At 36.9% G+C, this 15,814-nt stretch overlaps 1 protein-coding gene across 1 annotated transcript; it reads left to right on the top strand.

Annotated features, from left to right (window-relative positions):
• Positions 1-2,079: 2,079 nt before the first annotated feature.
• LOC104101315 (annexin D5-like) lies at positions 2,080-15,814 on the top strand. The gene is made up of 6 exons (XM_033657428.2): positions 2,080-2,413; positions 12,511-12,656; positions 12,897-13,106; positions 14,632-14,847; positions 14,920-15,009; positions 15,231-15,814. Exons 1-6 carry the CDS (start codon positions 2,338-2,340, stop codon positions 15,432-15,434), a joined length of 942 nt encoding a protein of 313 aa, XP_033513319.1. The 5' UTR covers positions 2,080-2,337; the 3' UTR covers positions 15,435-15,814.

The following is a 15,814-nucleotide window of genomic DNA, read 5'->3' on the forward strand; positions in this document are numbered from 1 at the left end:
GATGCTGGGTATTTATATGACCCACACAAGGCTCGATCTCAAACATGCTATGTGTTTATATATGGAGGCACTGTCATATCTTGGCGATCGACTAATCAATCAATCGTGGCTACTTCATCTAATCATGTTGAGATAATTGCTATTCATGAAGCAAGTCGAGAATATGTATGGTTGAGGTCTATAATACACCTTATTCGAGACAAATATGGTTTGAAGTGTGACAAACTACCCACAATTTTGTATGAAGACAATGCAACATGCATAACCCAATTGAAGGGAGGATTCATAAAGGGGATATGACAAAGCAAATTTTACCAAAGTTATTTTTCACACATGATCTTCAAAAGAATGGTAATATCAATGTGCAACAGATCTGTTCAAGTGATAATATGGCTGATCTGTTCACCAAATCTCTACCGACGTCAACCTTCAAGAAACTAGTGTACAAGATTGGAATGCGAAGGCTCAAGGATGTGAATTGATGCTCTCATCAAGGGGAGTTAATACGCGTTGTACTCTTTTTCCCTTACAAGGTTTTGTCCCACTGGGTTTTTCTTGCAAGGTTTTTAACGAGGCAACCAAAAGACGTATTTTTAAACATGTGTACTCTTTTTCCTTCACTAGAGTTTTTTTCCCATAGGGTTTTTTCCTAATAAGGTTTTAACGAGGCACATTATCTATGGACATCCAAGGGGAAGTGTTATAAGAAAAATCAAATTATGGTGGATGCCTACTCTTCCTCCATGATCTTCTCAAATGCTTAATGACATATTCAATGACATATTTCTATGCTTAATGACATATTCAATGACATATTTTTCTTCACTTTTCATGTCTATATAAAGGCCTTGTAATAGATAAGAAAATACACACAATTGAAGAAGAAAATCTCTTCCTTCTCTCTATCTCCATTTCTTGTTCATATTTTACTAAATTGCTTTTATGTTATAACACTTATGTATTATTTTAATGTGATAAAAATAATTATTTGTGATTTTATTGTTATATAAAAAAAGTTCAATAATTATTCCTGAAATTTAAAAAGCAAATATCTAATTTTTAGATAATTAGCCAAGAAGTTTATGCATGCACTCCAATACTTTCTTATATTATGGGTTCGATTAAATTTAGTACTGCTAACCTAAGCCTCCATGCCAAAACTTTTCTTTCTTTCTCTAATAAAATAATAAGATTGATCCAACCTATACAAGAGCGTCATTTTGTTAACCTTAGATATAAAATGACAGAAACCCGAAAATATGTTTATAAATTTATTAATAATATATAATATAAAAAATTAAGATTAGCTATGAACTTCATCGCTAAATCGCTTATAGCTAACAATATTTTTGATAATATGTTGCTATCCGTCGCTAAATAAAATTAGCGATAAAATTTTTTGTTTAACTACAAAATTTGCCAGTCCTATTTTTTAGTAGATATTTTCATAACAAGCTTAACCGAACACACAAAATTTTAAAGATATACAAACCGAAATGAATCACTATCCGAAGGATAGATATTAATGTTAAGGGTAGACATGGGACTGGACATTTCTTATCGCACATTTTCTTTTTTAGGTGTAAGGCACATCATCTTGTTTTTTTTTCTCCATTCAATACATTGTGGTTGGATTAATTTGAATTTAAGTCAAAATGATTCATGCAAAAACAATTTCATACTCAAAGCTGGAAGTTAAAATTTCTGATTAAGGAAAGGAAATATTTACTACACCAGAAAATACATCATTTTTTTTTGGTTTCCATCCGATGTCCGGTACCCGCATTGGAGCCCGACTATATCCGAATTCGCGCCGCGTAGGACCCCATTCGAGGGGACGCGCTTCCTACCCAGGATTTTTCCATACCCAAGGATCGAACCCGAGATTTCTGGTTAAAGAAAGAACAGTCTTATTCACTGCACCACATCCTTTGGCGGTAAAATACATAATTTTTTATTATTGAAGAGAGGCCAAAAAACATTTGATGGGTGAGCGACCGTCAAAAGCGTCCACTTCTCAGACGCATTTTTCGTTGTACCATTCATAATCATGCACAATTAATTCATGCAAAGTTTCCAAACTCTATTCTGAATGATCACTTACGTTACATTGCATGTCTCCAATATTCTACTGATCAAGGTTTCTCTCTTTTCTACCTTTAATTTCTCTCTTTTTTTGATTTACTATCAAAAATATCTAAAAGGGAGAGAAAAAAAGAGAGAAACCGAGATTTTAGTAGTAGGCGGCATCTCTTCTTAATTTTGAATAGGCGAAACCATTCTGATTTGGTTCTTTTAACGTACGGGTGATTGTTAGCACAGAGTTAACAGATACATATGGCTACCTTGATTATACCTCCGGTTTTAACGTCGCCTCGTGATGACGCCATGCAACTTTACAAAGCGTTCAAGGGTAATTAGTTTATTGTTTTTTCACCTTATTATTTTGTGATCATTTAGTTTTGAGTGTTTTGATTGATTAAGTATATGTTTATATTATGCACACCACATATCCAGATTTTAATGCAATTTATAAGCAAAAAGACGACACAAAATAAGGTGCTGCTTGAATGTATATGAGAGTGTTGATCGGGCACGTTTTATGAATACATAAAATGTAAGGGAAACAACAGTTGCTAGTTAAAGAAACTCAGCAAATTACAAGCCTATAAGAATTTAATTTCTGATGCTTGTTACCATGGCTATTTGTAATGGAATTTGATTTATGTTATAGGTTATTCAATAAAACTGTTTATCTAATGCTACCGATAAAATTTTACAATAGAAAATAAAATTTCGTCAAGCATACCTATTGTGGCAGTATAAACTGCCACTAATTAATTTTTTTAAAATTTGAGATCATATTTTGGGGGCTATAAGCTCCCACAATTTTTTTTTTAAACATTGAGATCATCTCGAGGAGGTTATAAATTGCCACTAATTATCTTTCAAAACCGTCACAAATTAAAAATTTATTTTGTGGGGGTCGACGTGGAGGTTTTAAAAAATCACCACAATATTGCTCGTGGCAATCGTAACTGTGCCGTTTTTTTAAACCTACACAATTCATTTTGTGGGGGTCAAAAACCGTCACAAACTAGTAAAATAACCTCCACAAAATAAGCATTTTCTTGTAGTGAGGTAACTACGATATCCATCATAATCTGTATAGAACCGTTTTTTTTTTAAATTTTGGTTGCACTGATATAATGAAAGAATTTATATGATTTTTGTTGTACTTATGATGATATGGATTTACCCTACAGCTGTTACGTACGGGGCATTTATTTTATCCCAAGCCAGAAGTTTAATCGCATAGTTAGAGTATAATTGGACTAGAGCTTTTGCTTGGATTCAGAATTTTTAATTCATGAGTTCCGAATCATAGATGGAACTTGAGTATAATTTACGGATTCAGATAAATTCAGTAGCTTTTGTTTAGATCGGAATATGAAATTTCGTTAAATGTGTATAAATATTAAATTATAAATTCAGTAACTAAAACTAACTATGAATTCTTCGGGCCATAAATTCTAAATCATATATAGTTCTGCCTCTATTCTGGACTACAATTCATTTTGCTTAGTGTATTCTGATTTGCTTAGTGTATTCTGACTAACTTATTTATACATATTAAATGGATTTTATAACACAAATAGAGATTTTTGTCATGGCTTGCCACATCATCATACCACTTAGGTGCCACTTGGAATATATTTATACTATATGGAAAGCTTACATATGAAATAGACTAGCACATGCTAGAAGGTTCTAGAGAAATATGAAAATTTCTCATGTAAGACCTTAGAACCCTATGGAATTGCTAGGAAAGTCCTTAGAAGATTCTAACTATGTTGAAAATTCTAGAGAAGAGACTTACTTGTAAATAATAAGGGCCTTGTGTAATAATTATTATTTACTCACTAGTCCCTAGGATATTAGTATATAAAGGAAGTTACTCATTTGTAACTCGTCAAACAAAACAATCAAGTTCTCTACAATAAAAAGCTTTATTTGACAAATTTCTCTTGTCTTTCTCATCTACCATTCCTTTAACGATCTTGAGTGTAGTAAGGCTGACTTGGCATAGCAAGAACGTGAGCAAATTGTGTAACTCATTTATACATATTAAATAAATTTTATAACACAAATAGAGATTTTTGTCATGGCTTGCCACATCATCATACCACGTAGGTGCCACTTGGAATATATTTATACTATATAGAAAACTTACATATGAAATAGACTAGCACATGCTAGAAGGTTCTAGAGAAATATGAAGATTTCTCATGTAAGACCTTAGAACCCTATGGAATTGCTAGAAAAGTCCTTAGAAGATTCTAGCTATGTTAAAAATTCTAGAGAAGAGACTTACTTGTAAATAATAAGGGCCTTGTGTAATAATTATTATTTACTCACTAGTCCCTAGGAGACTAGTATATAAAGGAAGTTACTCATTTGTAACTCGTCAAACAAAACAATCAAGTTCTCTATAATAAAAAGCTTTATTTGACAAATTTCTCTTGTCTTTCTCATCTACCATTCCTTTAACGATCTTGAGTGTAGTAAGGCTGACTTGGCATAGCAAGAACGTGAGCAAATTGTGTAACTCATTTATACATATTAAATGAATTTTATAACACAAATAGAGATTTTTGTCATGGCTTGCCACATCATCATACCACGTAGGTGCCACTTGGAATATATTTATACTATATGGAAAGCTTACATATGAAATAGACTAGCACATGCTAGAAGGTTCTAGAGAAATATGAAGATTTCTCATGTAAGACCTTAGAACCCTATGGAATTGCTAGGAAAGTCCTTAGAAGATTCTAGCTATGTTGAAAATTCTAGAGAAGAGACTTACTTATAAATAATAAGGGCCTTGTGTAATGATTATTATTTACTCACTAGTCCCTAGGAGACTAGTATATAAAGGAAGTTACTCATTTGTAACTCGTCAAACAAAACAATCAAGTTCTCTACAATAAAAAGCTTTATTTGACAAATTTCTCTTGTCTTTCTCATCTACCATTCCTTTAACGATTTTGAGTGTAGTAAGGCTGACTTGGCATAGCAAGAACGTGAGCAAATTGTGTAACTCATTTATACATATTAAATGAATTTTATAACACAAATAGAGATTTTTGTCATGGCTTGCCACATCATCATACCACGTAGGTGCCACTTGGAATATATTTATACTATATGGAAAGCTTACATATGAAATAGACTAGCACATGCTAGAGGGTTCTAGAGAAATATGAAGATTTCTCATGTAAGACCTTAGAACCCTATGGAATTGCTAGGAAAGTCCTTAGAAGATTCTAGCTATGTTGAAAATTCTAGAGAAGAGACTTACTTGTAAATAATAAGGGCCTTATGTAATAATTATTATTTACTCACTAGTCCCTAGGAGACTAGTATATAAAGGAAGTTACTCATTTGTAACTCGTCAAACAAAACAATCAAGTTCTCTACAATAAAAAGCTTTATTTGACAAATTTCTCTTGTCTTTCTCATCTACCATTCCTTTAACGATCTTGAGTGTAGTAAGGCTGACTTGGCATAGCAAGAACGTGAGCAAGTTATGCAAGATCATGCGTGAGTTATCAAGTGTTGTACGTGTACTTAGTTAACGACTAAGGACGTGACAACGTGGTATTAGAGCAAAGGTTGCAACTAAGGGAATGGCGAACGACGGAGAAATTAATGCTGCCAACACCCAAGCCAACGTCATCCAAGATACTACTGGTAAGAAGGGTCGTAACAAAAAGAGGAATGCCACCAACAAGAGCCAGGAGGTGCCGCCCAAGGTTGTGTCAAATGAAGGGCTTACATCCCAAGAACCATCTGCTACTGAGGCGAGCGAGGATGAAGTGGAGGTTCTGCCGGAGGACATCTAGATCGGTAAAGAATGGGTGATGAAGGTGAACGCGGGGATGGATGTTGTGGAGATCTTTGGCCAACGCTTGGGGGAACGTGGAAGGCACCCTTAGTGTTCTTGAGGGACACACTCTCGGAGAGTTTGAGAGTATATAAAATGACTTGGAGGGACCCACGCATGTCGAGATGGAGCTAAGACAAACCATCACTACCTTGGAGTGCAGACTCTTGAGGCACTGAGCACTATCGATGCCATGAAGGCTAAGATAGAGGCACTCGAGGAGCAGGTTGATGCTGGCGTGACTAAGGTAGCCAGCAATATCGTTGTGACAAGGGAGACTAAGATCGAGGCTCCCAAGCCACCAATATTCAAAGGTGTTCGTAACGCACAAGAAGTGGAGAATTTCCTTTGGCACTTGGAGAATTACTTCAAGCACGGAAAAATGAGGGACGATGGGGCCAAGATCAACACCGATGTGTTGTACCTCTCAGACATTGCCGTGTTGTGGTGGCCTCAGAAGTGTATCGACATGGAGAAAGGGCTATGCAAGAATGAGACGTGGGAGAAATTCAAGAAGGAGTTGAAGAAGCAATTCTACCCGGTGAATGTGGTGTATGAGGTTAGGCGGAAGCTAAGGGAGCTCCGACAGATGGCCACAATTCGGGAGTATGTGCCCGAGTTCACTATCTTGATGCTACAAATACATTGTCTGAAGATGATTCCCTTTTCTACTTCATGGATGGGTTGAAAAATTGGGCAAAATAGGATTTAATAAGACATCAAGTAGCCAACGTGGACGAGGCCATAGCGATAGCCAAGTCGCTCATTGACTTCAAAATAGTTCCTGCCAAGTCCAAAGAAGGCAACGTCGACGGGGGTGGGGAGATCATGATAAGGACAACGGAAAAGGCATAGCTGAGGTATACAAGGGCAATGGCAAGGGACCATTCCATAATGGACAAGGGTCCAAGAGAAACGACAAGGGGCCGAAAAACGGTTGCGAGTACGTGCCTAAATGAGGGTGCTATTTCTGTAAAGGATCACATCGGGCAAGTGAATGCCCAGAGTTGGGAAGCTTGCAGCAATGTTCGGGAACTTTGCTCAGGCACACAAGAGTTCCACAGGAGGGACCGCTTGCATTGGGGGGATGCGCTTAGAATCTAAGCCAAAAATAGGGGATTCCTAAGCCTATCTTAGCACCATGCAAATGGAGCATAGTGGTAGCAAGAAAAGTTGGGCGGATATATTTGAAGAGGATGGCGAGTTACAAAGTGATGGCACGCTATCTAACTTAGACAATGCACCAAGCAGAGGGGTCAAGTTTGCTAGTAAGGCTGGGACCACGGAGGGTAACCAAATAGGGAGTGGAAGCATGGACCCAATGCTTGTGAAGCTGCTAGACTTGGTTGAGCCACGGGGAGATTCAGGCCAAGAGCAAGGAGAGGCATCCGATGAGCGAAGGATCGAGGCCATCATTACTAGCCATCCAAAGTATAAATGGGGCAAGAAGAAAGGTGACCAGTACCTTGTGACATAGGAAGACGAACCGCTCTACAGGGCATCATGGCTAATGGACAAAGATCTTTGGCGATGCCAAGGTGAGGTGCGATTGTACGTGTCGATGCTTTGTGCCGAGGGCGGCACAAAATTGGGTGGGGGAGAGTGTCATGGCCCGCCACATCATCATACCATGTAGGTGCCACTTGAAATATATTTATACCATATGAAAAGCTTACATATGAAATAGACTAGCACATGTGAGAAGGTTCTAGAGAAATATGGAGATTTCTCATGGAAGACATTAGAACCCTATGGAAGTGTTAGGAATGTCCTTAGAAGATTCTAGTTGTGTTGAAAATTCTAGAAAAGAAACTTACTTGTAAATAATAAGGGCCTTGTGTAATAATTATTATTTACTCACTAGTTCCTAGGAGACTAGTATATCAAGAGAGTTATTCATTTGTAACTCATTAAGCAAAACAATCAAGCTCTCTTCAATAAAAAGTTTCATTTGACAAATTTCTCTTATCTTTCTCATCTAACATTCTCTTAGCGATCTTGAGTGTGGTAAGGCTGACCTGGCATAGCGAACGTGAGCAAGTTGTGCAAGATCGTAAAAGAGTTGTCAAGAGCCGCACGTGTACTTAGTTAACGACAAAAGACGTAGCATTTTGTACTAAAGTTACTAAGATATGTCGATTACCGAACCCATAACTATAATGGTGGCTCTGCCCCTATTTAATGGTATATTTCAAAGAGTTTAAGTTCTGTTTATTGACCGCATAAAAATATTTATATTAGTATGCTAAAATAACATGATATAAAAAAAATTATACTAATTAGCTAAAACAAATTACTATTAGTATACTACTTAAATCTTACCTCAAAACGGGCTAATAGCAATAACTTGACACTACATATGATGTCTCACTATGTTTGCCTGTTATCTATTATATTGTATCGTATTATTATTTTAAATACAATATTTGTTTTGATTGTTACTTAAATTTTATTGTATTGTATTGTTAAATCGGTCGTTATGTAAATGATCGATTTGGTATGATTGTGTTGTTACCTTACTTTTTTCTCTTATCTTGCCCTTACTTATTATTAAATAAATTTTTTTAATCTTTTATCCTACCTTTTTACGTAATAATTCTACCATGTATCTTATTTTTTATATATTTTATAATATTGCAAGTTTATACTTAATATTACTGGTATATCACTTATGAAATGATGACAAAACGATATAATTTGTCCAATCATTATATTGATTAAAACAGTATAATGCAATTATGAAACTACGTATAAAAACCATCCAAACAAGCTAGGGTCATACTATCCGCGCTCGTATTGCAATACGAACTTATAATCTATGAGATCAATGTTCATATTCCATAATAATAGAATAGGAGTCTGAAACATGACCCAAAATCATACTATATCAATTTAGTAACCTACTCCAACAACAGTCCAAACGTCACAATGAAATCACTGTTAGACTGCGCCAAGTTTCAAGCCCTTATCATCAAATCCGGTCTAACCCCAAGAATCATTGACGCAAACCACCTTATTTATATATACTCAAAGCATTCTCTTATTCAAGAAGTCCAAAACGTGTTCGATGAAATGCCTGAAAGAAATGTTTTCACTTGGAATGCTATTATAAACGCTTATGTTAAAGATCAAAACTTTGCTCAAGCGAGAACGTTTCTGAGTGCTGCTCCCCTTAAGGATTGTGTCACGTATAATACAATGCTGTCTGGTTATGTAAATTGTGAAGGATTTCAGGATCAAGCAGTTCGATTATTTGTTGAAATGCAATATGAGGACAAAGTATCTGAATATGCCTTGACTACCATGCTTGGTTTGGTAACAAAGTTGAATCTTTTGTCATATGGTAGCCAATTGCATTCGTATATGTTGAAGAGTGGGAATAGTTTAAGTAGGTATGCATTGAGTTCTTTGATTGTTATGTATTCAAAATGCGGGTGTTTCAGAGATGCTTGGAGGATCTTTGATGAATCTGATGTTGGAGCCATTGACACGGTTTCCAAGAATGCGATGGTGGCAGCTTGTTTTAGAGAAGGTGAGTTGGAAATGGCCCGGGATATGTTTTCGTGTAGGCTTGAACTGAATGATGAAGTGTCTTGGAACACAATGATATCGGGTTTTGCCCAAAATGGGTATGAAGAGGAGGCCATCAAGTTGTTCAGGAGCATGATGGAGGAGGGGTTTGTATGGAATGAACACAGTTTTTGTAGTGTTATAAGTGCTTGTTCTGGCCTGAAGAATTTGAAACTTGGGAAGGAGATTCATGCTTGGATTTTGAAGAAAGGAATGATTTTGCATCCATTTATTAGCAGTAGTATTATTAATCTTTATTGCAAGTGTGGTCTCTTGAGTTATGCATATTCTGTTTGTACAACTACTCAGAAAGAGAACCCTTTTGCCATCACACCATTGATCGTAGGATATTCAGGAATGGGTAACATGTTAGAAGCAAGAAGGCTTTTTGACTCATTGCCTGAGAAGAATCATGTTGTATGGACTACTATAATATCTGGATACGTGAAAGCTCATCAATGTGAAGATGCTTTTCAGCTTTTCAGAGAGTTAATGACAGAGGGGGAAACTGTTCCTGATGAACTGATTTTTATAAACCTGCTTGGTGCATGCACCGTACATGCGACCTTTAATTATGGGAAGCAAATACATGCCTGTATACTGAGAACTGGGACTGAAATGGATGCTAAGTTGGCAAATTCTTTGGTTGATATGTACTCAAAATGTGGTAATGTAACATATGCACAGAGGGTTTTTCAATTGGCTGTTGATAGAGATTCTATACTTTACAATAGCATGATAGCTGGTTATGCTCTCCATGGGTATGAAAATGAAGCTATTCAGCTTTTTAGTCAGATGACAGAGCGAGGTTTCCAACCTGATGCAGTCACTTTCCTTGCCCTTCTATCAGTTTGCCGGCATTGTGGATTAGTAAAAATGGGAGAAAATTATTTCTTTTCCATGACCAGAGATTACAAAATATCACCTGAAACTGACCACTATGCAAGTATGATCGACTTGTATGGAAGGGCAAATCAACTTGAGAAGGCTGTAAGATTAATGGAAAAGTTGCCTGTAGAGCCAGATGCTGTAATTCTGGGTGCATTTCTAAATGCTTGCAAAATGAACAGAAATGCTGAACTTGCAAAAGCTGCAGAGGATAAGCTATTGCAAATCGAAGGAGAGAATGGGTCTAGATATGCCCAGTTGGCTGGTATCTATGCCTCGGAGGGGAAATGGAATGAGATGGGAAGGGTAATGAAAATGATGAGAGGAAAAGAGGTCAAGAAAACTGCTGGTTGCAGTTGGTTATATGTAGGAGACACTGTGCATACCTTTATCTCTGGTGACAGATCTCACTCGGACAATGAGGCCATATATATTATTTTAGGATGTTTGATCAAAGAATTAACTAAACTATCGGCTACTATATTCTTAAAAGAAGAGCTGAGCACATTGTGTTGATCAATGTGGACTTGCAATTGTTGTTCGTTAAATTTCAAGATGCTTCATAATGGCATTTTGAAGCGGTAGACATGATTTAGCAGTCAGAATGCATCATTTGTGCTCCATCTGTGTACAGCTCAAGTTATGCCCTATTCCTGTTACAATCTGAATGTGAGAGACTTCTCATGCATTACTGTGCTTGTCCTGCTTAGAGTTGTAGTGGTTTGTCAGACAGAGTATCATGAATGTCATCAATGGCTGTCAAAGAGTCCAAACAGACAAGCATTAGCATGAAGCAGGTCTTCCGAATCCAGGTATTTCTGAATTCCGATGTGGGCGTTTGGTAGCTAATGTATTTTGCCTTCTCCACAAAGGGTTGCACGGTTCGGGGGGCAGTTGAGTCAGCTGCCGGTTCCCAACAATGTCTTGAGCTGCATCCAATTTTTGGGCAAATTCCCCTTTCTAAGGCTACAACACAACAACTATGCCTCAGTCCTAAACAAGTTGGGGTCGGCGGTATAAAATGATCATGTCTTTCTTTAAGCTCAACTCATATAGCTAAATAGCTAAATATCCCCGCTCACATTTCTGTCTTGAACCACCAAAAAGGACCTCTTCTTTTCATTATTATTTGCAAGAATAAAGAGTGAAGTGATTCTGGGGATGGAATAACGATTGGAGTTCAGGCACATTCCACCCCCAACTAGAAAGAGTACACTTTACGCCATGCTATCTAGCCGAGTTCCAACGAGAGAGTTGTCTTTCACAGCTAAGTTCGATCCACCCCCTCTGTGAAAACCATAATACGTCCAAGGAAATCCTACTGTTTTTCAAGAAGGAATTGCCATCACCAGTGGAAGTTGAACTAGTATGATTCTTGGCTTCATCAAGCTCTTGATGCCATTTTAATTATCATTCTTGTCTTGGTGGGAACTACTTATTTTTCAATTTAAACACCCAAAAAAGTTTGCTGAGTTCATCGTAAAAAAAGAAAAAAGAACCTTCTATTGGGTGTTGTGAGAAATTTTGTGTTGATGGAACCATTGGTCTTCCATTGCATTGAGCCTTGAGGATAAACTATATATTAGCCTGTGAATCTTGACACTGTGACACAATTAACCCACTCACCTTTCAGTAGAGCTTCATTTCTTTGTTAATTTTTCTACTACCCTCAACTTCACTGCTCTATACAATTTTCTTTTGGAGTGTCTATTTCATGCTGGAGACCTGGTCACGTAGTGATAAGAATTTCATCTGTGGCTTCAGACTAGTTCTATGAGTTCAGGTGAGAGGAAATCATACTGCGGTTCTGGTATCACATGGATGGACTTCGAATGAACTTATCTATATCGGCTCAGACAAATATATTATACGGCATATTGCTTATTAGACTTTGATGAATCCCATTACAGTATTGCTTATACGGCTTTAACAAACTAACCATGATAATAGGTACAAATTATTCCCTACTGAGTTTTAGTTGATTAGAATATATGTGGATTAGTAGTAGTATACACACACACACTCTCTCTCTCTCTCATTAACTGATCTGTACTGCTAATTCATTTGTACCTCAAGGAACTATTTCCTTTTTTTTATACCAGGATTTGGGTGTGATACTGGATCAGTCATTAACATCCTTGCTCATCGTGATGCAACTCAACGTGCTCTCATTCAACAGGAATACAAAGTTATGTATTCCGAAGAGCTTAATAATCGCTTATCCAAAGAGCTTAGTGGTGACACCAAGGTATTGACATCAAGTTTAACTTCTATACACTGATAGTATAAAAGAAATTTTACAGTAACATGTCACTTACAAGATAACTACATGTAATCGTCCATAATAGTGTCCTGAAAAATATGGTGAATACCTGCGACATGTTAAATACAGTATATTACTGATAGTGTGAAAATTCTTTACACTAAATTTCTTTGTCAAGTTGTCTTGTATTTTGATTTACTGTATCATTTGGATTAATGATTTCAGAGAGCATTCTTGCTATGGATGCACGATCCACCAGGAAGGGATGCCACTGTTGTCAGGCAGGCTTTGAGTGGTGATCTCAGAGCTGCTACCGAAGTAATATGCTCCCGGACTCCTTCCCAGATACAATATTTCAAACAAATCTATTATACCATGTACGGTGTCTACCTTGAGCAAGATATCGAGTCACGGGCGTCTGATGATCACAAAAAGGTATACTGATTTTCCTTTGCATTTGAAGATGCACAAGATAATTGTCACTCTAAGTTCTTCTCTATTCCTTGTTAAACAATGACGAATACATGAAAGAGAGAGATTTTGGGTCATCTAAAATTAGACAACTTTGTCTGGTAACAACTTTGGAGTTGATGAATAAAAGAGAAAATTAATGAGGAAATGTAAATTTGCTATTCTACAATTACAAGCTTCTGAAGTCCAAAACATGTATATGATTATGTATGAGCAATAAAAGTTTTTGAGAGGGCATTATCCTAGAGATCAGGGGATGCTTAACTGACTCATATAATTATATCCTACACCCTTCAGTAATGGTGAATCCAGGATTTTTAATAAGGGGGTATAAAAATGCAACAACGACACTCCGGAGTTTCAAACAACAACAACAACCCAGTATAATCCCACTAGTGGGGTCTGGGGAGGGTAGTGTGTACGCAGACCTTACACCTTCCCTAGGGTAGAGAGGCTGTTTCCGATAGACCCTCGGCTCCCTCCCTCCAAGAACTCCCCACCTTGCTCTTGGGGTGACTCGAACTCACAACCTCTTGGTTGGAAGTGGAGGGTGCTCACCACTAGAGCAACCCACTTCGGAGTTTCAAACCTGCAACCTAAAACATTTTTGAGCCACCTTTCTCACAGCACTATAAGATTTACTTATGTAAATGGGATCTAACAGTTTATATACGTAGAGAAAAAATTCTTTTTACCCTATCTGCGCAGTATAATTTTCCGAGAAAGGTATTCAATTGAAGCCCTTCGGACCATATAGCTCCAGCCCTGCGGCCTTTAGTTTTGGGGCACCTGAAGTCACTGGTGCTGTCACATGGGAACTGAGGTCAATCTGTGGACTACTGAACTTCCTTTCTTTTAGTATCCGTTTTCGATATTTCAGTTGTCCCTGTGTGAATTTTCCTTCATCTTGTATTTTCTTAGTGGTGTACACCATCCATTATGCATTAGAGAAGAATATAGAAAGAGTCGGTTTCTCCAGTTATGTTCTTTCCTTCACCTCTTATTGCTCTGACATATTCAAGATGCCTGTGTGATCTTATTAGCTGATATTAAGGTTGGGAATTCCTACTCTGATATCTTTTGAAGATGTAAATGTTTGCTTGAGGTAACACTGGAGATTGGCTTGATAAATTTTCTTTGTGCCTTTGACGCTATGATGGTAGTAACTGTTGGTACACTTGCATTAGATTAGGTGTTGCCAGTAGCCTTTTTAGTCTGGTTACAGATTTATATGTCGGTGCAGGTATATGATTTAGCGAATCTCCAACTTTAGGATTTCCTAATTTGTATTGTGAGACGGATTATTGAATATTGGACCAGTGGGCTTAAATCTAAATAGAGCGCAACAGGTAATTTGGGAATGAGACGTAGTAGCTGTGGATCTACCTCCTTTTGTTGTCAAGAATTTAAACTAAGTCATCAATCCATAATGCTGAGATTTCTCAAAAGAAGAAATTGATATATTGGTATCTTTTCTTTATATTTATAGTTGCTTCTATCATATGTACGTACAATACGCTACGAAGGACCAGAAGTTGACAGTGTTATGGCGGAACGTGATGCTAAAGCTCTTTATAAAGCTGGAGAAAAGAGATGGGGAACTGATGAGAAGACTTTTATACGCATCTTTTGTGAAAGCAGCAGTGCACATTTGGCTGCTGTTAGTTATGCTTATCAAAGCAAGTATAAGAACAAATTGAAAAAGGTAAATCTCTTATCAGCTTAATTAACCTTTATGATAACTAGTTAACTATTGGATATATACCTGATATTGCAGGCTGTAAAAAGTGAAACCTCAGGGCTCTTTAGATTTGCACTCTTGACTATCTTGCGATGTGCTAAGAATCCAGCAAGATACTTTGCAAAGGTATTGTCTAATTCTCTAAAGTCCTCATGAAATTCACAAAAGCAAAGGTAGTAGTGCCTATCATGATATTGATTTTTGTGAACTCATTTTTTGGATTTGTATTGTTATATTGTGTTTAACCTAGTAAAACCAGTATTGACTTAATCTTATACATGTTCAAATGTAGAATATATGCTCAAAGCACTACTTTATATAACATAAACTATGTTTACTGCATTCAGCAATTGCACAAGGCTATGAAGGGCTTGGGAACAAATGATGCAACTCTTATTAGAATAATAATAACACGAGCTGAGATTGATATGCAGTATATAAAAGCAGAGTACCGAAAGAAATACAAGAAATGTCTGAATGATGCTGTTTATTCGGAGACTTCTGGCAATTATCGGACCTTCCTACTGGATCTTTTGGGGCCAAATTACTAGCGGATATGTCACCGTGAAAATGAGAGTATCATACAGTTTGAATGAGGCCTTAGCTTTGTGGAGTTCAGTTTTGTTACAAATTCATGTCCTAAGCAAGAAGTGTTGTTTGCAATTTTGGTAAGCCATAGGCCTAGAAGCATTTTCATAATATTGGACTTGGTCGGGCTTAATAAAATGGAGCGTACAATGAGAATTCATATAGCTGATTCCAACTTGTTTGTGATTGGCGTGGTTTTTATAGGCTAATAAGCAGCTGTGCATTTCCCGTTTGTGTTTAAATGTTGATCCTGCTGGTTCTTGATCTTGAACATCATTCGGAACACATCTGTATATGTTTTCTTTATTGTAATTTATGTATAAGTTTCCTGGTTTGTGGTTAA

Source organism: Nicotiana tomentosiformis, chromosome 4 (assembly GCF_000390325.3).
Source record: "Nicotiana tomentosiformis chromosome 4, ASM39032v3, whole genome shotgun sequence".
In the NCBI taxonomy this organism is placed as follows: domain Eukaryota; kingdom Viridiplantae; phylum Streptophyta; class Magnoliopsida; order Solanales; family Solanaceae; genus Nicotiana; species Nicotiana tomentosiformis.

What these genes read in the sequence shown, in the direction of transcription:
- LOC104101315 (XM_033657428.2), top strand. Translation starts at nt 2,338, where the DNA reads ATGGCTACCTTGATTATACCTCCGGTTTTAACGTCGCCTCGTGATGAC. An exon ending in ACTTTACAAAGCGTTCAAGG is followed by an intron (nt 2,414 to 12,510) that starts GTAATTAGTTTA and finishes TTTTTATACCAG; the next exon opens with GATTTGGGTGTGATACTGGA. An exon ending in CAGCAAGATACTTTGCAAAG is followed by an intron (nt 15,010 to 15,230) that starts GTATTGTCTAAT and finishes TACTGCATTCAG; the next exon opens with CAATTGCACAAGGCTATGAA.